The 24,343-nt window shown below is 42.5% G+C and overlaps 1 protein-coding gene across 4 annotated transcripts in view; it reads right to left on the reverse strand.

The window, feature by feature from the left end:
- Window positions 1–2,818: 2,818 nt before the first annotated feature.
- CABCOCO1 (ciliary associated calcium binding coiled-coil 1) overlaps window positions 2,819–24,343 on the reverse strand; it is an 806,689-nt gene continuing 785,164 nt past the window's right edge. For all 4 annotated transcript variants that reach the window (XM_044056394.1, XM_044056391.1, XM_044056392.1 and 1 more), the window contains one exon: window positions 2,819–3,904. In XM_044056394.1, coding sequence (XP_043912329.1) covers window positions 3,830–3,904 — 75 coding nt within the window. In that variant the 3' untranslated portion in view covers window positions 2,819–3,829. The remainder of the gene's footprint in view (window positions 3,905–24,343) is intronic.

Consider the following 24,343-nt stretch of genomic DNA (forward strand, 5'->3'; position numbering starts at 1 on the left):
GGAATGCTTTGACCATACACATTGAATGTTATATTACACAGAATGAGGGAGAAAGCCTGATCCAATAACAAGAACTTCCTATTAACATGGATATGTTAGAAATACAGACCCCAGAAAAGGTTAATCAAAAATGCAGCACTGTCTTCAGCTACTTTCTCAACCACGGATTTGAGGATGGGTGTCTCTTCTGACTCCTTTTACCAAGGCACTACAGTAAATAAGAAGGAATATAGTAACGCCATCCAGAAAGTATCACAAGTAGGATCACATACCTTTAATGAGATCAGTTCTGGTGGGACTACTTTAAGTGAAACTGGAATCTCAAGATATATTTCCTGCAAAGTAGGCTATGTTCTAAGTGATGTTTTAAGACTTGGGGTAAATGTTTTACTCTTTCCCACGGGTTATGTGGCCATGTAATTGGAGTGCAAGGGCAAACTCCTCCTCCCAGCTCAGATATTTATATGGGATTGCCCCCAAAAATACATTTCTCTTTCTTCTGGATTTGTGACAGTCAGTGTTTTTGATTCTATGTTCATAGTTTCTATTATTCACAGGTTCATAGGTTGGTACTAGGCTATCAGCTCTAGGGCCTATACAAGCCTAGCCATAACAATTCCCTGGCTATTTCTTCCCACATTATTTACTTTCCTGGACCCCTGTCTAGCAGGGTGACTGACGTGATCCCTGGGGTGAATTTCCTTTCTCCCATCCAATCGTCAAGGTTCCTCTTGAAGAGGTCCAAAGAGGCACTCTGCTTGACATGTATGGGCAATCTATTCCAGAGTCTGGGGAGTCTCTGGGTCAGGAACCTATCCCTCCAGCATGTTTTGTTTATTGTGATGACAAGGTTTAGATCCCTGGAGCATGTAGCTCTGAGGGATTGGGATTTCTTTAAGTGTAGCATGTCCCAACAGCTCTGGGTTTGACATGGCCTTGTATGTTAAGCAGAGATTGCCTCTGAGTAGATGATATGCGACAGAGTATAGCTGGAGTTTTTTAAGGCGGTCAGCGTAGGGCATCTGCTTTAGGCCTGTGATTCTTTTAGTGAGGTATTTCTGAGGCCTTTCCAGTTGTTGCAGATGTTTTGAGAGGTACATACCAAATGGGGCGTTGTATTCTATAATGGGTCTAATGAGGGATGAGTACAGTGGGACAATGACCTCCTTTTTTCTGGATGAAAAGCCCTTCGTGATGAGGTGTGCCACATAGAAGGATTTCCTGACTGTTGTGGCGATGTGGTTATTGAAGGTGAGACCACTGTCCACCTGTGTCCCTAAGTCTCTTATCACACTTTCTGTGTTTAGTGTACTGCCACCTATATGGTAATTCATGGATACATGTTTTTTCCCAAAGGGGATAACAATACATTTCTTGGCATTGAGCTTGAGCCCATGGCTCTGGCACCAAGCATCTGTTTCTGTAAGGCCCTTTTGTAGAGTATCCACATCATTTGGGGATTCAATAATGGCTCCCAGTTTGCAGTCATCTGCAAACTTTGTTAGCCAGAGTCCCTTAGTGTTGACCTGTACTTCAGAGAAGTAGATGCCAAACAAGAGCAGCCCCAGGACTAAACCCTGAGATACTCCACTTGTCACTTGTCTGGAGCTGGATTTGGAGTCGGCTACTTTTACAGTGTGGGTTCTATCAGTAGTGGGTGACATAGGGATTAATGCCCAACTTAGTAAGTTTATCTATGATTCCAGAGTGGGGGATGGTGTCAAAGGCCTTGACAAGGTCTAGATAGGCTGTGTGGACCACCTTACCCTTGTCCATGGCTCTGGAGACTGATTCAAAGAAGTCAATCAGGTTCAGGAGACAAGATCGGCCCTTCACAAACCCAAACTGGGTGAGGTCCAGTGTTTGAAGGTGGCCAATGTCTTTGTTTATAAGTTCCATGATAATACGCTCCATGGCCTTGTAGATGAGGCTTGTCAGACTGATGGGACGGTAGTTTCCGGGATCCAAGGCGGATCCCCCCTTGTGGATTGGGATAACTGTAGCTCTGCGCCACTCAGTGGGCACGAAACCTGAGGTGAGGCTATGATTAAACATGACACTTAGGTGAGGTGCCAGTTCATATTGTAGTTCATGTAGTACGCAGCCCGGGATGTCATCTGGTCCCATGGATGCTGTATTCTTGGCTTTAGAGAGTGCGTTTTGTACTTGTGTGGCCGTTATTACTGGAATTTGGCAATCTTCTGGTATTGAGATGGGCCATTTAGGGGGTGAGAGGGGGGTGAAGTTGGCACTTATTTGTATTCCTTTTAAAGATGTATCTTGAAATATGGAATTGCCATGCAAAATAAACATTAAGGTACTCAATGATGGAGGAGGGGTCAGGTATGTCATAATGGTTAATATCTTTACCTCACAGATACAAGGTACATGGACTGATTCTGACCACTGGTTAACAGCTAAATTTGTAATAATCTGCAGACTGATAACCTATTTACATATGATTCTATGAACAGACATAATAAAGTTGTTTAAAAACATACTGAAATCTTTTAAAATACTACAGATAGTTTCAGCTATGGAGAGAAGCAATATTATGGGAAGCTCAGTGGAACCAAAAGTGAGTGATGTTCATACAAATGAACTTGAGTATCACTATGAGCCAAGGGTTCTCAAAAAGGATAACCATTAATCATAGGAACACAATACCAGGTACCAGGCTAAAGTTTTCACCAAGCACCACATTTGGAAGGCAATCCAGAATATTGATGATTTCATAGTGATCATAGAAAGCAGAAACAACATTCATCATTCATCATGTAGGTGTCCACAGGTCTGAATTAATGCATACAGCTGATCATCAGGTTAATCTGTTTAATGAAAAGATCATCTGAGTACAAGCAGGAGCAATGCGTCTTTCCAGACTTCAGTTCTACCACACCTCTTTGTACAACCTCAAAACCAGATGACATCTGGGACATGGGGCGAAGATAACTATCACATAATTATAGTTAAGGAGGAAAACTTGAATGATCAGAAGGATCTTAACAAGTTTTGCAAACAGAACAAAGCACAGCAATGGATGAACTCTTTTTAATCTGGCCTGCGAGAATAAATAATTTGCAGGAAAGCTAGTAACTGCAAATCTTCATTTTCTTTGCATGCTTTCTGGTAGGTAAAAAACAGCAGCTAAATGAATATGTCATGAAAAACAAAATTACTGCCTCTGTGGAACCAAAACATTATATTACTTCTCACATTTGCACAGGATTTCTGTCCACAAGCAGACGTGATAAGATCAAACAGTAATAATTTAGTAGATGATGCAACATCATATTTCACTTAAGGACTTATAAGACTGCATGTCATTAAACAGTAGCAGAATCAACAGACAGGCTATTAATAAAATAACTGTCAGTTAAGAAGAGGAACTGTAACTTTCCTTATCTATAAGAATAGCAAACCTTAATAAATGGGGATTTTCGAGCATGAAAGCAAGTAAAATGATACATTTATTTCAAGACACTACAGTCGCTTATTATAAGAAACTGAGTACTTGATTTCTAAGGTTTGAACCTCTAACTTTAATATTTAAAATACTAGAAATAATTACTCTGCACATTTGCACCCCTTGTTTTCATTACAGTTTTAAATACAATGACCACTTAGAGTGCATTTAACATAATAACTGACAATAAGAATATACAAAAAAATATGGCAACTGTCTTCAATGTTTTTAGCAATAACAGGAAAATAATTCTGTGAACATTACACTATGCAGAACAACAGAAAGATTTCTATAAAAGATCTGAGCATATTGTAAGGATGTGGCTTTAGCATTTGAGTGTTATTCAGACCATTACAGCAGCCTTTACACCTTCTTAATCTTTTCTATTCTTGCAGTATAGGTCTCCTCTTGCAAGCGCAACTTCTCATTTATCTCACTCTGTGGAAACAATTATTAAAAATTACTTGTGTGTAATAATAATGTGCATGATTAACTTTTACACCATTACATGAGAAATGTATAGTAAAGGGAAGGTTACTGACCTTGCAGAAGTTCCTTTCTGTATAAGTTGAGAGGTTACAGTTTTAGTAAATGTTCCCTCACTTACACCAAAGAATTAATAATAGCAGCCAAGGAAATTAAATGTAGAATCCAGCAGGATAATAGGAAGCAGTGGATAGGGGACGTTTTCAAATTTATAATCCTTATTTCTGGAGTGATGCCATTTAGGAAGTCAAGGAGATGCAGAGGAGAAAGAAAAATACACATTAACATAAAATGAATCAGATAAAGCAGTCAGAACAGATGTGATGCATGCTAAGGAAAGGACAGTAATTTAATAAAGATGGATAACAAAATGTTTTATGTATACATAAGACAGCAAAGGTCTAGAAAGGAAGAGTAGAGGAAAAATAAACTGAAGCAACATGGACAGTTGGTTATCAAAAGGAATGCTGCAAAAGCTGTTACAAAATTAACACTTGTGTACTCACAAAGTAAGAGATGGGTGACTTTAACAAACCCAGACAGGATAAGTGGTCTCTGAAAGAAATATAATAAAACTCAACGTGCATAAGGCAGTGGGATCTTATGTGAATTACTCAATATTTTCCACAATGGGGGTGTGGGGAGGGCAGTTATGAAAGTATTTACCATATTGTTTAGTCTTCGACAGTTTCATTTATTTATTTTTTTTATTTATTTATTTTACATTTGTTAACTGGGTTAGTCTTGACTGAGCTTTTGGCTCATTTTCAGCAAAGATCCAGGGGGAAAATCTCTTCAGGACAAAAAAAACTATTTATTAAATTTTAGTAACATAGTAGTAGCAATCAGCTCTAGGATCTTTTAAGCAGAGACCTGGTGAGAAGAAAAGCTCCTCAGGCAATTCACTTATACAGAGTATTAACAATTGGCAGACAAGTATGTGAGTTATTACAAACAAGGTTTTAACAATTAGCAGAAGAAAATGTGACTAGTTACAATATTATTCAAGCTGCTTAGAGCAGAATGAGTTAATAGTTAGGCAGATGCTTATTTAAAGTGGGTAGGATCTAGTTGTAAAGGAGTTCAGAAACAAGAAAGGAAAGTAAGAATGGCTAGTAGGAGATGTAGGGGAGGTAGAGTATAGGAGACAGACTAGGCAAGTAGGTTGTTTTGAAACTGAAAGAATTAAGATTGGTTGGAGATTGGAGGAAGGGAAGAGGTAAAAGAAGCAGGGGAATAGGGTTAGAGATACATTAAGAGTGAGGTAGTGAAATAGGTGAAAGGATGGTGGTTTCAGGGTGGCTGGCTACAGTGGCAAGACCACCTTGTTTTTAGGTATTTCCTTGTTGCTAATTTGAAACTTTTGCTATGCTGGAGGGATTTTATTTCCAAAGGGAGTTGGTTCCAGGATGTAGCTGGGTTATAGTTATAGAGAAGGCAGCCTATTTTGGTTTTGGGTTTGTAGATGTCTATTATACCATGATCCCCCCAAAACGTGCACGCTGATTGGCCAGCGTGCCCGTTGTAAATCGAGTTATACTAATGGAAAAAGGTCCGGTCGCCCGGACTTTTTTCCATTAGTATAACTCTTTTTTTTTAAACACTGTCTCGCTATGTTAAATGGGTTTAACATAGCGAGACAGCTTTAAAATAAGCAACGGAGATCTCCGTTGCTTATTTTAAAGCTGTCTCCATGTTAAACCCATTTAACATAGCGAGGCATGTTAAAACAACGGAGAAAGCAAGATCTCCGTTGCTTTTTAGTCTCGCTATGTTAAATGAGTTTAACATAGCGAGACAGTTAAAATAAGCAGCGGAAATGTCCGTTGCTTATTTTAAAACTGTCTCGCTATGTTAAACTCATTTAACATAGCGAGACACTAAAAAGCAACAGAGATCTTGCTTTCTCCGTTGCTTTTGCCCACAGCTCTGATGTACTGCGCAGGCGTGCAGTACATCAGAACTGCCGCGGATGCCAGACATCTGCGGAAGGGTAGTAAACAGGCATTATACTATGCCATTATTTAAGAAAAGTAACAGTTTCTTTTCTTAAATAATGTCATGGTATAATAGCAATAACCCACTTCTGGGTGTGGGTAATGCTAAATTTACCCACGGTTGGCTTTGTTTGGTCCCGAGGGCCACGCCAACCGTGGGTAAATTTAGCATTACCCACACCCAGGCGTGGGTTATTGCTATAATAATTCCTGATTTGAGCTGCGTAGAGTCCTAGCAGGGGAATATTTGGATATGATGGTAAAGATGCTGGGGCAGGAGGAGGGTAGTTAGAGGATAGAGTGGATGATTTGTAGTTGGTATAGTTGGAGCAGCTGAGGGAATTCTAGCCAGTCTAGTTGCTGTAGTGCTAAGCAGTGGTGTGACTTGTAGGTTTGGTTAGCTGCAAATCTGGCAATCTTTTTGTAGGTAGTTTCCAGCTTGGAGATAAGTGTAGAATTTAAGTTTGTGAATATGTGTCAGCTGTACAGGAGTATTGGGAGTAATAAAGCCTGGAAGAGAGTTACTCAGGCAGTGTTAGTTAAGTATTTCTTGCTACGGAAAAGGTGTCCAAGTTTTTGATGAGTTCTTTTTACTGAGTTAATAATATGGAGATCAAACTTAAGCTGATCATCTATTGTAACACCTAGCAATTTAGTACTAAATTCAGCTGAGATGGTAGTGGTGTTGCAGGATAAGATGGTAAATGTACTTTTGAGTGTGGTGAGGTTTTTAGGGAGGAAGAGTAGGGCTTAGTTTTTTTTGGATTAAGTATTAGTTTATCACTAAGCCAAGTCTCAATGGTGTGGAAGGGTGCCTGGGTAGTTTAGTAGAGGTCAGCTGGGTTGTCAGCAATGGTTATAACAGTAGAGTCATCAGCATATTGCACACGAGATGACTGGGGACAAGAGGAGTACAGCAAGTTGGTGAAAATATTAAAGAGTAGAGGTCCAAGTATGGACCCTTGGGGGAAATTCCATTTGTACAGTGAGAGGGGAGGATAGTGCAGAGAGCCATTTAACTGATTGCTGGTGGGTAGAAAGATAGCTGGAGAACCAGGAGATAGTAGGGAGAGAGAAATGTAAGTTAGTGAATTTGTCTAGAAGGAGTGGGTGAGAGACAGTGTCAAAGGCTTTAGAAAGGTCAAGGAATAGGCATGAAACAAGTTTATTGTTATCACGGGCTAAGGAGACTGTGTTGATGAATGATATAAGTGCAGTAGTTGTACTATGCTTGGGACGGAAACCATGCTGTGTGGGTATGAGAAGGTTTTCCTGGTGAAGGTAATGCATTACCTGCTTGTGAATGCATTTCTCTAGGATTTTTGAGAGTGGAGAGAGCATAGCAATCGGTCTGAAGTTGAATATGTCTGAGGAGTCATCCCCTTTGTGAATGGGTAGAGTAAAGAAATTCTTCCATACAGTGGGGACATAGGATTCAGAAATGTTGATTAAGATGGATACAGGATAGGCAAGAGGTTCAGAGGCAATCTGCAGGAAATAAGAGGGTAGCTTGTCAACAGAAGGGGAGCAAGGTTTAAGTTTAGAGAGTAAAGATTTCACATAGTTAGTTGATACTGCTTTTAGAGAGAAGGAGTTACAAGGTTTGGAAAAGGTATATAGTTTGTGGGGGTGCTAGTGTTGTTTCTGGGGGGGAAGAACATTTACTATGGAGGTTATTGAGTTTATAAAATGATTGTTAAATTTGTTGGCTATGTCTTCAGGCATTGCATTGGGACATGGGTTAGGAGAGGAAGGGTTTCCTGGATGAAGAGTCTGTTTAATAGAGCTCCAGAATTTCTTTGGGTCTGATTTAAGAGTAGAGGGAGGACTGGCATAGAAGTTTATTTTGTCATAATGGACATTTTTTATTTTATTTCCTAGTTCTTTATATTACTGAAGATGAGAAGGGGTCCTAGTTTTAGTCCACATTTTCCAAATCCTATCCTGGTTTTTCATGAGGGTTCTGGTAGATTTAATGAGCCAGGGAGCAGTATTAGATTTGATTCTAATCATGTGAAGAGGAGCAAGGGAGTTAAGAATGTTTAGGAATGTAGTGTTGAAGGAGTGGACAGCTTCATCTAAAGGAAGAGTGGTGAGGTAAGACCAGTTAATTCTGGAGAGTTGGTGAATAAAGGAGTTAGGACTGAAATGAGAAAGTGAGGGGGTGGTAATAAATTTGTTTGGTTTGGTAAGGTGGGGAGTATGGTAACTGTTATTGGGCAGTGTTCGATGAGGGCATTTGGAAGAGTTTGGGAGTTATGATAGTTTTGAGGGTGGTAGACCAATATCCAGTCAAGAAGAGAGCTAGGTAGATGAGATTTATTAATGTAGGTTGGGGTTGTGATTAGCTGCTCAAACCCATGTAGGTTTATACAGGAAGTAGTGCTGGGAGCTTGTACTGAAAGACAATCAATATTTACATCTCTCAGTATAATAATTTCATTGTGAATGGTCTGTGAGAGATGAGATAGGATGTTCTCAAGTATGTTAATATTATCACCAGGGGGGATACAGATTGCTGCGACAGTTATGGTGTTGAAACTGTTAAGTTTGAAGTTGGTCAGTAGGAGTTCAGCTGGTGAGAAGGAGGGTAAGTCTAGTGCGGGACTGATTTGGGAGAGACAGTTGGAGTAGAGTATAGAGACTCCTCCTCCTTTTCTTTTTGGTCGATCTAGTCTAAGGATATTATAGCCAGGAGGGATGATTTCACTGTCCAGATGGTGTGGTTTTAACTATGGTTCAGTTAGGGTAACTATGTCAGGAGTATAATTAGCTATACAAGAATGGAGTTCTTGAACTTTATTTGTAAGGCTCCTGAGGTTGATAGAGCAGAAATGTACTTGTTTCTGTGGGTTGGAGGGGTTGGCAGGTTTAGATACAGGAGGGTTATTGTTCAGGGTAGTGTCTGTAGGGCCTGGGTTAGGATGAATGTCACCTGACAGAAGTAGAGGTTTAATGGGGTTTTAATTTGAGCAAGTAGACTTTGTTTTTTTGTTATAAAGGGGAGGGGGGAGATATTTTTATTTTAGGAATGGGAGTGGTGGGGGGAAGGATGGAGGGACAAATTAGTAGATAGGGTTGTGGTGTAGTACTTCAGTTGAGTGGTGTATGATGGATGGAAATAGGAAGTAGGTAACTGTGAGTGACAGGAAGTGAAGTGATAGAGTATAAGGAGTAGAGAAGGTAAGAGTATAGTTTGAGTTGTAAGAGACATGCCACTTTATGTGACATTCAGTTCCCAATGGAGTGGACAAAAAAAATGTCACCTCCTTACTTCAGTTTTCGAAACATGCCTAGTGCCCACGTTTGAGGTTTGAACTTTGCTTGAAGTTACACTCTAATGTCACCACACTCTGTTACAAGAGCAGGCTTTGCTTTGTGTTCTCCAGGTTTGACCCCCATAGAATGATCAGCAACATTTGCAAGACACACTGCTCCATCTAGAGACATATTTAAATGTACAGTCTTCAAATATCTGCAGGAGACGAAGCACCTAAGGTGGACTGAGCAATCAACTAATAACAGGTGGGTAGAGGAAGTTTAAAAACAGAGATGAAGAGTACACTGCACTCTTTTACTTTGAGAAGCCATTAGCAGTTGTAGCAAAGATTCATGCAGTAGTATTTAGAGAAATTATATACTGCTGACCAAGCAGTTAAGGTGCAAATGTCAGTAACGGACACATTCTTGAAGCAAGTGTTGAAGTACTGTCCGACACCTGAGTGATTTTTGATCCAATGGATAAATGGCCAAAACCCTGACAAAAAGTAATGTGAGCCTGCTGTCCCCTCCAGCAACTATTTGGAAAATGTCACTCTTGCAATGCATGTCAGGAGAGACAAATATGGTCTGTCTTCCTGACCTCATACACCCCGATCAGGTGCAAACTGAGGAACCAATGTACATGCAGGGTATGAAGGGTCATTTTCTCCTTGGAATCTAATAGGGAGATGAAAAAATTGACCGACAGACACTTGTTGCACTACTATGTGCAGAAAATGTGGGTCCATCTTGACTGAAAGTTAGTCCTTATGTTTCACTACTAAGTGCAATCTGCAGCTCCAAAAGGTGTTTGACAGATTTTACAGTAGCTGTAAACAGTATCTTCCAGGAATCAAACATCAGATTTGTCATTCCAACCAGTTCTAAGGACAGATAACAGATAACCCCATTATTAAGTTCCATGTAATAAAGATCCTTCATCAGAGGCTAACTCATAGTACCCCTTCTGGAACAATATGACCAGCCTACAATGAACCAGAGAAATGCCATTTGCAATATTATGAGTAACTAAGCTGATTGAAACATCTTCCTTGAGCTCCAGGCAAACATGTGCCAAGGGCAGACTAGCAGACTAGGAAGATTACTATTTGCATTGAAAGAGATCTCTCCACTCAAATTAAGAACTGCTTCTGCTTAGCAGATTAAACCTGCCTAGGGCAAATGATCACCTTCTCTATGAACTACATAGCTACTAAGAAGAAGCTGCAGTCACTATCATACCCAGACCACATCTCTTACCTGAAACGGAGTAAGAATGTTTCCCCACTAACTTCGTTGGATACAGTCTCCAGTCTCTTACTCCTTTGGATTGCAAACCATGGTCTGACAGACTAAATTTACCAGTAAGGGTTCTTGCTTCATCTCGCTCTACACAGTCCGAAGATGGAGAAAATCAGCTTTTAACTGCAGTATGTTTATGTAGGGTGACCTCGAACAGATATTCTACAGGCACTGAACCAGTACCTATCCAAGACAGCCTTCCAGACTGTCACACAGGCAAATGAAGTGCAGTACTAGTCTGTTGTTTGCTTTCTATGGATCTAAAGAGGACCAGGAGCAATATTCTGATCCTCTCTGGTCTGGTGGGAACTCATGAATGGCTCATTAATGAACAAGAACAACTTTTCCTTTATGCACTCTATTTACAGGCTGTGACACTGGGTAAAGAAAAGGACTGTGGCCCGGATAGTATGTGGTGGGAATTAAATACCCTCTGCATACCTCAGTCTGAATCTACTTGGCTTGAGTGATGGCTGGCCACAAAGATAAGTGAAGGGTTAAGTGGTGTGTGACTACTCCAGAGTGGGGAGATCCTCAGTGATTAGTCTCCAGCACCCCCCCTCCCAATAGCAACATTTTTTATTCTGTTGATAACTGTCTTGGAACAGCATCCATTCTGGAAGTTACCATGGCCTCACTAGTTCCTCACAGACCTCTGATTGCCTTAATATTGTAGCCATGCCAGCACCATAACTGGCGTAGGTTCTTTTGCATCCAGGACAAGGGGTACTGACTAGTCTGAAATTTCACATAAGCAGCAATATGGGTGTCCCCTCTTTTTTGCTGCCTCCAGTTTTTCCTTAACCTTTGGTTTGAACAGGGTGAACCCATCAAAGGGGTTGTTAAGCAATGATGCCTTAAAACTGTCAATGAAATAAGGCAGGTGCAGTCAACGTGCGACAGTTAAGACCAAAACTGGTGCATGCTATCCCATCTGCAACTGAATTATAAGCTAGACAAATGATTAGTTTTAATACAACAAAAATCGCTGCCACCTCTGAACACAGTTTAGCCTTCAGCTCATCAGCAGCAGGCCTTCCAGTGACCTGGACATCACATCAGCAAGCTCTTACTGGAGCCTTTTCAATCATACTTAGATATATTACTGAAACTGAAACATGTAACTCTGTATGAATTGCAGAAAGAGTCAATACTTCAAAAGGTAAAGGTATAAAGCTGTGTCCTTGTGTGTGTGTGTGTGTGTGTGTGTGTGTGTGTGTGTGCGCACACTTGGGTAACAGTGTGAATGTGTTTCTGCATGTGTTCAGATGAGGGGTTGTCATGTACTGTGAGTGAGTGTCTGTTTGTATATGTGGGGATGCCTGTGAGATTTGTGTACCTGTATGAAACTGTGTGTGTGTGTGTGTGTGTGTGTGTGTGTGTGTGTGTGTGTGTGTGTGTGTGTGTGTGTGTGTGTGTGTGCGTGCGTGTGCATGTGTGGTAGACTGAACAAGGTTGTTGCTTGTGTATGTGATGTATGGGCTGCTAGTGGTAATTACACAGAAAAGTGCTGTTTAGCACAGTCTATAATCACCTTCACTTCAGAGATATGAAAATTAGCTAATAATGAGGTCTTCCTCATTGTGGCTAATTTTGTCTTTGAATCTCACTTCCTGTGTTCATGTAAACTGTGGGCCAGATTCAGGAAGCCTCCGTGTAAGAGTTATAACTCTTACACTGAGGCTGCAGTTAAACGGTGTGATGTCAGCATGTCATGCATATGCATGAGGTGCATGAGGCATGCTGAATCACACCGTAACTCTTACACAGTAAGACAGTAGGGGGCGTGTCCGTAGGCTAAGCCCTGCAAGCGGACACGCCCCCGGACGTCTAGAATGGCTGAAAGTAAACAGCCACGAGAGAGACCATGGAAATGTGAATAAACACACTGCACAACACATGCCCCCACAGACCAGCAATGTAAAAAGTGAACAGATGTTATAAAATGAAAATAAAAACTGTTTTATTTTTTTTAAACCCCGTAAATGTTTGCTACTGTGTGCGCGGGTGTGCTACTAGCGCAACTGCAGTTAGCAATCAGTGGAAAAGGATATAAGAACTAAATATGCAAAGTAAGCCAAGAAGTAATAGCATAGTGGTAGAGTTGTCGGCTTAAGAGCAGGCAGGCAAGGTTCGAGCCCACACAACAACCTTTTTTTTTTTGTAAATAAGCACTAAAAAGGCCCCTGACAGCATTGTACAAATGTAAAAGTATTTCCTTTTGTAAAATTGAATGAAATGGAGCATATATTTCAAGTAATACAATAATAAAATTATTTAGAAATGTAGCGATAGCTAAGCTGCTGTGAGACAGAGTGCCTGTAGCTGAGTAGTGTTTCAAAGGCTGCAAATTGCTTGCCCGTAGCTAAGCACCAGTTTAACAGGCTCAAACTGTGTGCAACTAGCTGTGCTCAGCTGAACATGTATGTTACTAGCCAATTAAGGTTTAACCCAGCGCACACAGTTTGCGCGGAGGTGCGCGCTGCGCCCACAAACTAACCGCCGGTGCGCATGCGTTAGCTCCACGCAAACGAGCGCAGACCTGGTTTTAAGTGCTTAAAAGTGCTTTTGGCATGTTTGATTGACAGGTCCTCAACTCATTTCTAGACAGTCATGAAAATTAAAAATCAGTGGTCAGATTCAAACCCAGGATACCATGCACTAGAGTCAAGGTACTAAACCACTAAACCATGACAGCAGTACTTAGAAATGCAGAAATAGCATATATATAGGATATAATCCAAAATGGAGCATGAGAAAGCAGTTTCTGTGAAGTAGATACAATTCCAAAATGGCCAATCAGAGCAATGTGTGGGAAAATCGGCATATATAAGCCCCGTAGGCGGGAATACACAGCATAAATGATTGTAGAATACACCTGCAGGCAGAATGAGTGGAGTAGGTGTGGGACATTGCTTTCGAGCACAGCAGTGTGGCGTTGAGGAGTCCAGATACATGGTCTGGCTCCTAGTTCACCATCATGAGGCCCAACTCATGCAGGGCCAGGTCTCATGGGGAGCATACAGGGCGGAGGCATGGGACCAGTTGGCTCATGATCTCACTAGTGCTACTGGGATTCCACGTACTGGTGAGCAGGTCCGTCACCACCATGTGGACCTGAAGCGGCGTAAACAAGACCAGTTGACCCAATGGATCCAGGAGGCCCGGGATATGCCCAACGCCCCACTACTGAGTAAGTTACATTTTACTTATGTATGTAAGGAATTCAACTAGCTGATACCATGGAGATGTGTAGTCCAATATTACTCATTTTGTATTACAGCTGCAGGTGTCCGCTCTATGAATCGACGGGCATATGACCGCAGGCTGGTGCAGCTGTGCCACCATGCAGGTTAGTAACCCCACCTAGTACTTGTAAATAAATATTATAGTGTAGCATGTAGCAGAACACTGCAGTGTATTGATTAAAAGTAATATAATGTGCAAGCAACAAGTGAAAGTCTGCAGGTATGGCTGCAACAAGTTCATCAGTATGCAAGTGTAACTGGAAATATAATTGATAGAAATAAATAGTGTTGTAATACAGATGTCCCACCATTAATTAAATGTAGTATAACCTGCAGTAGTCTCAAGAGTACAGCTTCAGAATCTGAGGTAATCACATGTGAGATATATCCCCTGTTGAAATGCTGAATCATGACAGAAGTGAGGCTGCTGGAAAGTGTTGGAATCACCACAGGTCTAATATGTGAACAAAGCCTAGAAGTACCAACCTGAACTGTGAAATTGCAGGATGTGTGAGAGTGACAGAAAGGGTCATGTATCAATGAATAAAGTAGCAATAACTCCTGAATATATAGGCTTCAGTGTGGTTCTACAGAACTAAATGCATGTGGGAATTAAAACTTAACATCCCAAACTGATTTCAGTGTGTCTGAATCTTGAATGTTCAGGTCTGTATATGGTGATGACAGTCAACAATTTGCAGATAGAATGAATGATTGTCTGACATACTAAACATCCATAGTTGTCCCCTGCTCTGTCATCAAAGTGTAGCAGGATGATGTATCTGATCAAATTCAAAATAACTAGGATAGTGATGTATCTGTAACAGGTCTAGAATGACAGTCAATTAAAAATCATTTTGAAACTATCACCCACAAGTTAACTGTGTTTCTATTACAAATGTATATCAATGTATAATTTATGAATGTGTCATCATTTTCTTTCTCCACCCCACCCTATAATTGCAAATTAAAATACTCACTAAATATTGGTATGTGAACATTTCATTAACCATGGACATTTGTCCTGTTTCAAAAATATATGCATGTCTGTTGTTGCATGTGCCCTGTTCATACCTGCAAACCTCATGGCCTGTTGCCATTAATCAACCCTGCATGTTGTTTGATTGTGTATTTCCGTTCAAATAATGCATGTGATATTGATATGCCCGTTGTTCAATGGTGTTAATATCTGGGTGTTTGTTTAATGGGAATACCAATGCATGCTGTTACAACTAATTTGAATGGAATAATATGCCACTAACCCAAACTAATATAACATACTCACAAACCTAGGACGCTTGGGAAGGCAGGTCCCAGCGGACCCACCTCTCCCACCTCAACTGGCGACTGCACCTGGCACTAGTGCCCAGGCTGGACCCTCCTCCGGTGGCCCTGTGCCACCTTTGGGTGGAAGCGCTGCAGGGGATGGGGCCCGTCCCCCCTCTGCAAGCGTGGCCGGAGGAGCTCGTCTACTCACCCTCCAAGGTGTCCGGTCTGTGGTGCGAAGGGAGATCCAAGACTCTGTTCTTGAGCCCCTACGCCAGCTTGAGGCCCAGGTGGCACAGCTTACGGGCATGCCCGTTGTCCCGCCTGCACAGCCCCCAGCACAGCCCGTCCTGGGCTGTGAAGGAACAGTGGCAACTGCCTATGGGTGGGGATATCAGTTCCACTGTTGCCATCTGTGGGCTCATGTGCCCTGGATATCCCAACCTCCGTCCCCGTCAATTGTGTAACCCCCCCCCCCACGTGTCATACACTGCCCCTGTATGCATCTTGTCTGTCTTGTCTGTTAACCTACCCAACCTACCTCCCCAGCTATACCGACTACCTCACCTGACATACCACTCTCACCTGATAAAAAAAAAAGGGCACTCTGTACCCACAAAAAAATTATGCCCCATACATAGCTGTCCGTGTTGCACACATGTCCGCTGGACATCGAAACTGTTAATTACAATTGGCTGTACAACAGGTATTAATGTTGTCCGGACACCTCTCTCAGGGGTGGAAGGTTCCAAATGTCACACCAAATTGCATACAAATGCACAGCTGTTGCTGAGAAAGACATGGGCAGCTATGGGCCTCACCTACATCCTTCCTGCAAATTCCAATCTTGTTTCCCTACTGTTTTACCCTCTTTGTGACCCCTTTTCACCACGTTCCTGTCAACCCTTTTTCTTTTCTTTCAAAGAAAATAGCGCGGGTGTGCGCTTGTGTGCGCGAAGCTCACCGCCAGTGCGCATGCGTGAGCTCCGCGCAAATGAGCGCAGACCTGGTTTTAAGTCCTTAAAAGTGCCTTTGGCACTTTTGATTGACAGGTCCTGTACTCATTCCGAAAGAAAAATAAATTCCCACTGTCAGTCTCGAACCCAGGACCTCTGTAACACTAGTCTGTATGACCTACCACTAAGCCATGACTCTCATACAAGAATACAGTGCTAAAATAAATATAACATGTAATAGTAGGAATCAATATAAAGGCAATATAGGATGTGTACTACCCAAAGCATGTCAGGTAGATTTTTAATGTCCGAATTACTGGATTCCCATACTAGTTTAGTGTTAACAGAAACAGCCCTGCTAATTGTTAGCTTGTACATAATAATGTAAGGTAATGTGCATATATGAAGGTATGTATATGTACACATACACATATATATATATATATATATATATATATATATATATATATATATATATATATATATATATATATATATATATATATATATCAATACATATGAAATATAGCTGTAGGTGTCAGTATGCATACACACTCACTACAGGGAACAGGTGAGAGAAATGCAGTAACCTGAATTTACAACACAGCATGAAGCATGAGAGACGTACTAACCTTCACACTCACAGAACACTGTCGACAACATACCAGCATGGTCCACGCCCTTACAATCTGAAAGGGCAACGCCTATCTCACATACCCTTTTATAGCACTGTCCTGAAATCACAGTGAGACATGCAATCAGTACACAACTGGCTGCATGCAATTAGCAAATGCTGCCTTACAATTGGTGCAGAGGCCATCACATGGACCTATGCAGATACCTACAAAAGCATCCAGTACTCACACTCCACACATGCAATACATTCATTGCACAAAACCGAGAGAGACAGAGAGAGAAAAAAAAAGAAATAAAGACAGCCAGCAACAAAACCAGCAGCAGCAGCAGCAAACAGCAAGTAGCACCACTGACACAGCAACAGCTGACACAAACACGGGTAATGCAAAGTAGCAGGTTAATACTGTGTTTACTGTGAAACCTCCAAATGTATCATAGTTCACTGTCTATAGGTATGTCCATGAGATAGGTCGTGCGTACATAGTCCTGATATATATACATATGTAATATTGCTGTACATGTCGTCCATACTTAAAACTTCCATAGCTTAGAACACAAGGCCAGTTATGCATATGATGCAGTAGTTCCCAGGGTCAGTAGAGGTTCCTCCTCATTGGTGTGGGACCACTGTGTATGTATGGCACTGTTCAGGTACATATCCTGTAGTATGGCCAGGGTTTAATATCAGTCTGTAATGTGGTGCTATGTCCCCTAGGGGTGAACGTATCACACATCCAGGGATACCATTTTGTAACAGTGATGCTGTGTGTTCTGCAATGTTGTTGTGGCCCTCACCTGGACATGTGAGATGATAGGGAGGTTACAGTCATCTGTGATAACTAATTCCACTTGTGTAGGAGAATGGGGAGGCGGGGAATACCTGCACCTAAACTGTCTGCAACAATGTTGCCAATATCTGTGCATTTGGTGAATGTGAAGCATCTTACCACTGCTGACCACAGATGCCTTGCCTTCATGTGAATCTGCCCTGTGCTGCAGTAGCCTCCTGCTATTGTTATACAATGTGCCTGTATCTGTAGTCCACTGGACAGGATAAATAAGTGGTGTGCATACGGTCTGGGTTAGATATGTGTGTGCACATTACATGCACTATGTGGGATGTCTGTAGTAAGCTTTTGCAAAGGGGCCAGCAGTGTGTGTTGTGGCTTCCACTGGCCCAGTGGGCTGCATGGATAGCATCACAGTCCTAACTAGTGAATAACTGTGTAATTACATACATACATAGCAAGGTAGTGTACTGTGCTTGTGGTGTTGTTTGGATATGTATATCCAGGCTGAGTAATGTGTGTCCACATCACAGGGTTGGATGGCAACACACATACAGTATGTAGGGATGAACACCCAGAGTGTTTCAAACGTGTTGCCTGTGCAGAAATATCTGGCCATTACCTGCGCATCCCCCACAACACACACACACATGCAATATATGGCAGAAGTACTATAGCAGTACACATAGGTTCATAGGTTCATACTAGGCTATTTGCCCAAGGGCATTGATAAGCCTAGTAGAATGTGTTTGTCTTTTGCCACCCAATTAACATTTATGTTGCTATGCCCTTTTCCGAGGTTAGTATACTGTGCCTCTGTCTAACAGTGACATAGAAGTGATACCCGGGGTACAATTATGATCTCCATCCACTCATCCAGATTCCTATGGAAGAGAGTCAATGAGGGACTCTGCCTAACCTGTACTGTGAGTTCATTACAGAGTGAAGGGAGCCTCTGGGTTAGGAATATGTCCCTCCAGCATGTCCTATTTATGTCAGTGCTAAGGTTCAGGTCTCCTGAGCGTGTGGCTGTATGGGAGTTTGATTTCCTGAGGTGCAGCATGTCCATTACTTCTGGGTTGGACATGGCTGTATATGGCAGGCACAGATTGCCTCTGAACAGGCAGTATGCCACTGAGTCCAGCTGGATTTTCTTTAACTGGGCAGCATATGGCATCTGTTTGAGCCCTTTGATCCTCTTAATGAGGTACTGTTCGGGTTTTTCCAGTTGCTGTAGGTGTCTGGTTAGGTACATCCTATAAGGGGCATTGTACTCAATTATAGGCCTGATGGTGGATGAGTAAAGAGGCACGATGACCTCCCCTGCTGTACATGTGAATCCCTTCATGATTAGCTGGGCTATATAACATGTCTTTCAATCCACTTTGGCCACGTGGTTGACAAATGACAGATTGCTATCAAGTGTGTTCCCCAGGTCCCCAATTACTTCTTCTGTACTTAATGGCCTAACACCTATGTGGTACTTTGCCACCAATGTGGAGGTGTGGGAATCTTTGATGAATATTGATACTCCCCCTCCTTTTGTTGTTTGGTCCAAGTGTTGGGGCCGACAAGAATGGTAACAGGTATAACTTGGTAGTGCTGGTGTGCTCCTGGGAAACATGAAACAGGTTTCTGTTACTGCACAGATATCAATGTCCATAATGCTAAGTAGAGTTTTGTGTGCGTGTATCTTGAGGTCTAGACTTCTGGTGTTGAGTAGCATTACTCTTAGTTCCTCATCCTTTGTGATACGTATGGATGTGGGTTTGCCTTATGAGCCTTGCCTAATAAAGGCACTATGGGTGTAGCAAGAGCCTTTGCCAAAATCCAAAAGCCCAGGGGTGACAGGTGCAAGCTGTCCCTAGCAAAGCATCGTGGCTTGTACAGCACATCATCCCAAGCTGACAGGCATTGGCTCACCTGTGAATGACACCAGTACTTCAGTCAATTGTTGAAAGTGATCATCTTGCCTTGATATTGTGGCATCATTCTTGGTGAGGGTAAGATGCTACTCAAGGTCAGGGTTATACTGTCTTGGGCTACATGCTCAGAGAGCTCCTTTCTGTCTCATGTCATGTAGTCCAGGGAGGTATGTGTCAGGTCATTCACACCAGCATGGACAATGAGGGAGTCATACTTGTACTTGCCTTGGAGTTACTTGAGTGTTTGTGTTATGTGGCGGGTCGAAGTGCCCGACAGGCTGCACACTGTGACCCTCTCCTCGTTAAGCCTGGTGAACATGACGTCAGTGTGCCTAATGATAGAGGCACCTATTACAAGTGTATGAGGTGTGTTTACTGTTAAGGGCTATGAGTGTTCAGCACATTGGCTTTGTGAGATATGTGTTGCACGTGTTTGTTTTTGTGGTAGTGGTTGCTTGGGTGTCTGCTTTGGAGGTCTCTGCTGCTTAGGCAGATCTTTATTCTGAGCCTCTGAGTATATTTTTGTGTGATTATGTGTTTGTTTTGTTGTCGTGGTAGGTCTATGTGAGACTGGAATTGTAGTGAGTGTGGTTTCCTTCTCCACCTGACTGGTTATGGCAGTATTGAGTAGAGAGAGCCTAGCCTCCAGTTTGGTATATGGTTGCATCACTCACATGTGTTTGAATTTGTTGTTAGGAGGAGGGGGTTGTTTGTGTACATGCGGCTGTTATAACATTGCCTCTGGATTACCACACTCACCAGCTGAGCTGGAGAGGAGATTGACAACTGACCTTTGGACATGCTTGAATACTATTGTGAATTCCGTAATAATTGAAAACAAGGTCCAGTGGGGAGTGTGGGCGTACTGATATTACTTACTACTGCTGACTGATATAATAGCTTCAGTGAGCAAGTGCCAGGTAACTTAAGTGCAATGTGTTACAATTAAGTAAATGCAAAAACGACAAGCAGTCACTTGCTGTCAAGTGTAACAAGGAAATACGTACAGTAAGCAATGCAGATATCAGTAGTGATTCACAGAAGTGCTAAGAAGCTGTGTATTATGTGGAAGTAGCGTACCAGTGAAATAACAAGCTAACAAATAACAAGCATATAAACAAAGCTAGATTCAGGAGGCTTGGATGTAGTGTATGCTACAGCAAACAAGGTGTACCAATGTCAGTAAAATACAGTTCAAATATGCAGGCACTATAAACCTGAAACCAGAAGTTCCCAGCTATGAATGGCAGAGTACAGCCTATTCTCACACAAGAGTGCAGACCACAAACCTTGTTAATGTTAAATAACTGGCCTGAAGGCCAACTGCTTATACCAGAACTAATACACTTGGACACTGGGCTCTCAATCAGCAGTTCCCAACTTAGAAGGATGAAAGCTATGTGTCCTGCCACCACAGTGCTTGCCACAAACCTCCCTAATGTAAAACAACTGGTCTGAAGGCCAAGTGCTTAATCCAAAAGACTTAAATGATAGCTACACTTTAATCAAGTTACAACCAAGCAGTAATAAGTACAATTTAATACTCCCTGTATAGAATGTGTACCATATATTGCTCACATACTCTGCTGATAACCTGTTTGGGTACTTTTCCAGGGAGATATGGCTCCGAAAAGGAACCCTGCTTACTCTGCTGCAGAGGATGAAGTGATCCACCAGAGCCTGGTGCGTGACTATGACATCCTGTTTTCATGCACCACCCAGAATCAGCAGGAGAGGTCTGCACTGTGGCAAAACCTTGTCAGCAGGATAAATGATGTTGACATGCATGATAGGACATATGAGCAGGTGAGACATCACTGCAGTGATTTGATTAGAAATGTCCACCAGCGTGCTGCAGATATCCGCAGGCAACAGGTTGCCACAGGTGGGGAGGTGGCCACATCCCCCCTCACCAGACAGGAGGGGCTACTGCTAAGTGTTGTGGATCCAGCCCCAGAACAACAACAGCATCAGACGTGCATCATGATGGAGGTTGGATCCACACAGCAGCAAGACACCGAGCGTGCAGGTAAGATGCCATATTTATTTATCTTTTGTTATTTATTTTACATTTGTTGACCGGGCTAGTCTAGCTTGATATATGTCCATTTTCAGTAGAGGCCCGGGAGAAAAGCTCCACACATAACATAATAAAGACAGACAGACAAGTTGTTAATAAAGACATACAAAATAATAGAAATATAAATCAACTTGTTAATAAAATCAACATACATTTAAGGAACTCAAACAGTTTAAACTCATACACAATGTTCTGTCGGTTTCAAAGCAATCTTACCTAAAACATAAAGGTTATGCAATAAGGCAAAAGCCATATAGATAACAGTTAAAGCTCAGAAGGGTAGAGAAGTAGAAGGAGTATGAAAGATAAAATAATAGGGAAGAGGCAGGAGTCAAGAAGAGAAGAGAGGAAAAGAAGGAAGACAGTCAAGAGGAGGTGGGAGAGATGGGAGAAGTAGGTCAGAGCATAGAAGGACAGCAAGGGAAAAGAAATAGGGTAGAAGCTAGTTTTTATGCACAATGAGGGGTTAAAGGTAAAGAGAGGGTGGGGAGAGGGAAGTTAGCCTGGAGTACTACAAGAACAAAGCCAGTGGTTGTGGAAGTACAGTTTGATTTGTTGTTTGAAGAGAGGTAAGGGTGAGATTAGAGTTAACTCCTTGTATGTACATATGACTGTTCTGTACACTGTTACTTCATGCATGCATAAGGTGTGCACGTGGTATGTATCTGTCATCATGATATGTAATTGTGCATGTGTGATACTGACATTAAGAGCAGCTGATGTGTATAAGGGAATTGGTGTACTACTGTACTGTATCATATGCAAAACAAATGGCACACTTGTGCCCACTGACATTACTTTCTTCATATTTCCAGGTCCCTCCCATCTAGCAACGAGGCAGGCCATACATGCTGGTGAGTGTGTTTAACATTACCTGAAAAACAATTTATAATACTAGTAAGAGTAGTGTAACTCTGTAGTATACATGCTGGTGAGTGTGTTTAATAATACCTGCAATACCCAGGTTAACACTAGTAAGAGTAGTGTAACTCAGTACTGATGTGTGTGTGTACTGTGGGGTGTGCATGTGTGCAAGTGTGCCTGTGCCCATGTGTGCATGTGTGTGTGTGTCCATGAGTGCATGTGTCCATTTCTGAATGTGTGCATTAGTATTGAAGTGCATCACTGTAAAATATGTGTTGATACTGTAATCTGTGTTCCCTGTTTTCCTCCCGTAGGTTCTGGTGCTGCTCTGGTGACCTGCAGCAGGGAACCTGAATCTTGTGCCCCAGGTACTGATGATGATGAAATGTCTATAATGGTGCAGGAAGGTGTGTCTGGATCTGCCACTGGTCAGCCAATTGACAGTACACAGCTGTCAACCCCTTCAATGTGCACAGTCATCCTGCCGTTACATCCTTTGTCACCATTGTCCCTAGGTGATGGACAGTATGCATTGGGCATAGATCAGGGTAATGTGGTACCTGTGGTACATGCATCCCTACAAAGCAGCCATGAGCAGGGTCCTACAATGGTACCATGCAGACAGTCACCCATGGGTTCTCGTGGGGGCATCCGTGGCCGTACTGCCTCTGGCCGACGTGCCCAAGGAGGTATGTCAACCTCCACTATGTTTCGGACTGTTATGCAGGCACAGGCGCGTATGGAAAGGTACACCAGACAGAGTCTGAGGGAGCTGAGAGCATGTCGCACAGCCATGACAGACGGCATGCATGACATTGCGAATGCTATTCGTAATTTCACAGATGTCGTTGACAGACGTTGTGGGGACATACAACAGCTGCTCCACAACCAGATGTCCATGGGCCAGGGCGATGGTGTGCATTTGCGACGTTGACGTGGCCGTATGCTGGCAACAGCACCAGCTGGCAGTGGCCACGGATGACAACAGGCCCAGTCACGCACCTCAAGTGCCAGCACCAGCCCCAGCAATGCTGGGTCAGTGCTGTCATCAGGACGCCCCAGGAGACCACGTGCACGTGGCTCTGGACAGTCCCAACAGGGAACTGTGTCCAGTCAACACACCCCCACTTTCGATGACAGTACCCAGTCTGGGTTAGTACCGGATACAGTCCGTAGCACCCCTGCCAGGCACAGGTACCGTGTCCATGCCCACAGACACTGATCTGGATGACCTGACAGGTGCAGTCTGTGGCTGTCCACAAAACCCTGTACATGGCAGCCATTATGTGGGACTGTGTGCGTGCTTACACACATGCAGAAATTTAACACCTAGGGCAAACACACACACACTGCACCAACACTGGTCCACCCTGTACTGCTGCCCCTCACAAACACACATACACACACATGTCAATTGGTGGTACCAGTGGCTGGCTTGGGCATACCTAACCCACACCCTGTGCATATGATGACACTGTGCCACCTCCTGCATACTACAACATCAGTGCAGGAAAAGGTAAACACGTTGCTGATGCACAGGGTGACTACATAGATGTGTATAAGTAGTAACATGTTGGTAACTGTTCACTGTTCCACTATGATTGTGTGTATATCCCAGCATTCCTGCTGCAGTAACTGTATGAATGTCCTGAATTGTTATCTGCACCCATACTACTTACCAAAGTGTACCAGCTGCACACCATCACATGCTACCATTGACTACGGGAATGTGCATCATGTGCTGTATTGTAGATTCAGCTATATGTATCTGTTCTGTCACACATGCATTTACACACACCCTGCTACCCCACACATGCACACGCTCACCTGCCATTTCCATTATTTATTACCCTACATGAGTAGCTGTCAATACATGACAGGTACACATTTGAAAAGTGCACTATGTGGATTACTACAGATTTCCTCTTCTCTACCTGTACTCACAGGGTGCAGGCAACCTCATTAGTTTAAAAGTGTAATGTGCATCAGGTACTGTGGTACCCTGATTGCCACATCAAACATTTTTTCCATATGGAAATGCACACACAGAAACATCCCACATCCACAC

Source organism: Protopterus annectens, chromosome 14.part0, assembly GCF_019279795.1.
Source record: "Protopterus annectens isolate FY-2018-M chromosome 14.part0, PAN1.0, whole genome shotgun sequence".
NCBI lineage: Eukaryota > Metazoa > Chordata > Ceratodontiformes > Protopteridae > Protopterus > Protopterus annectens.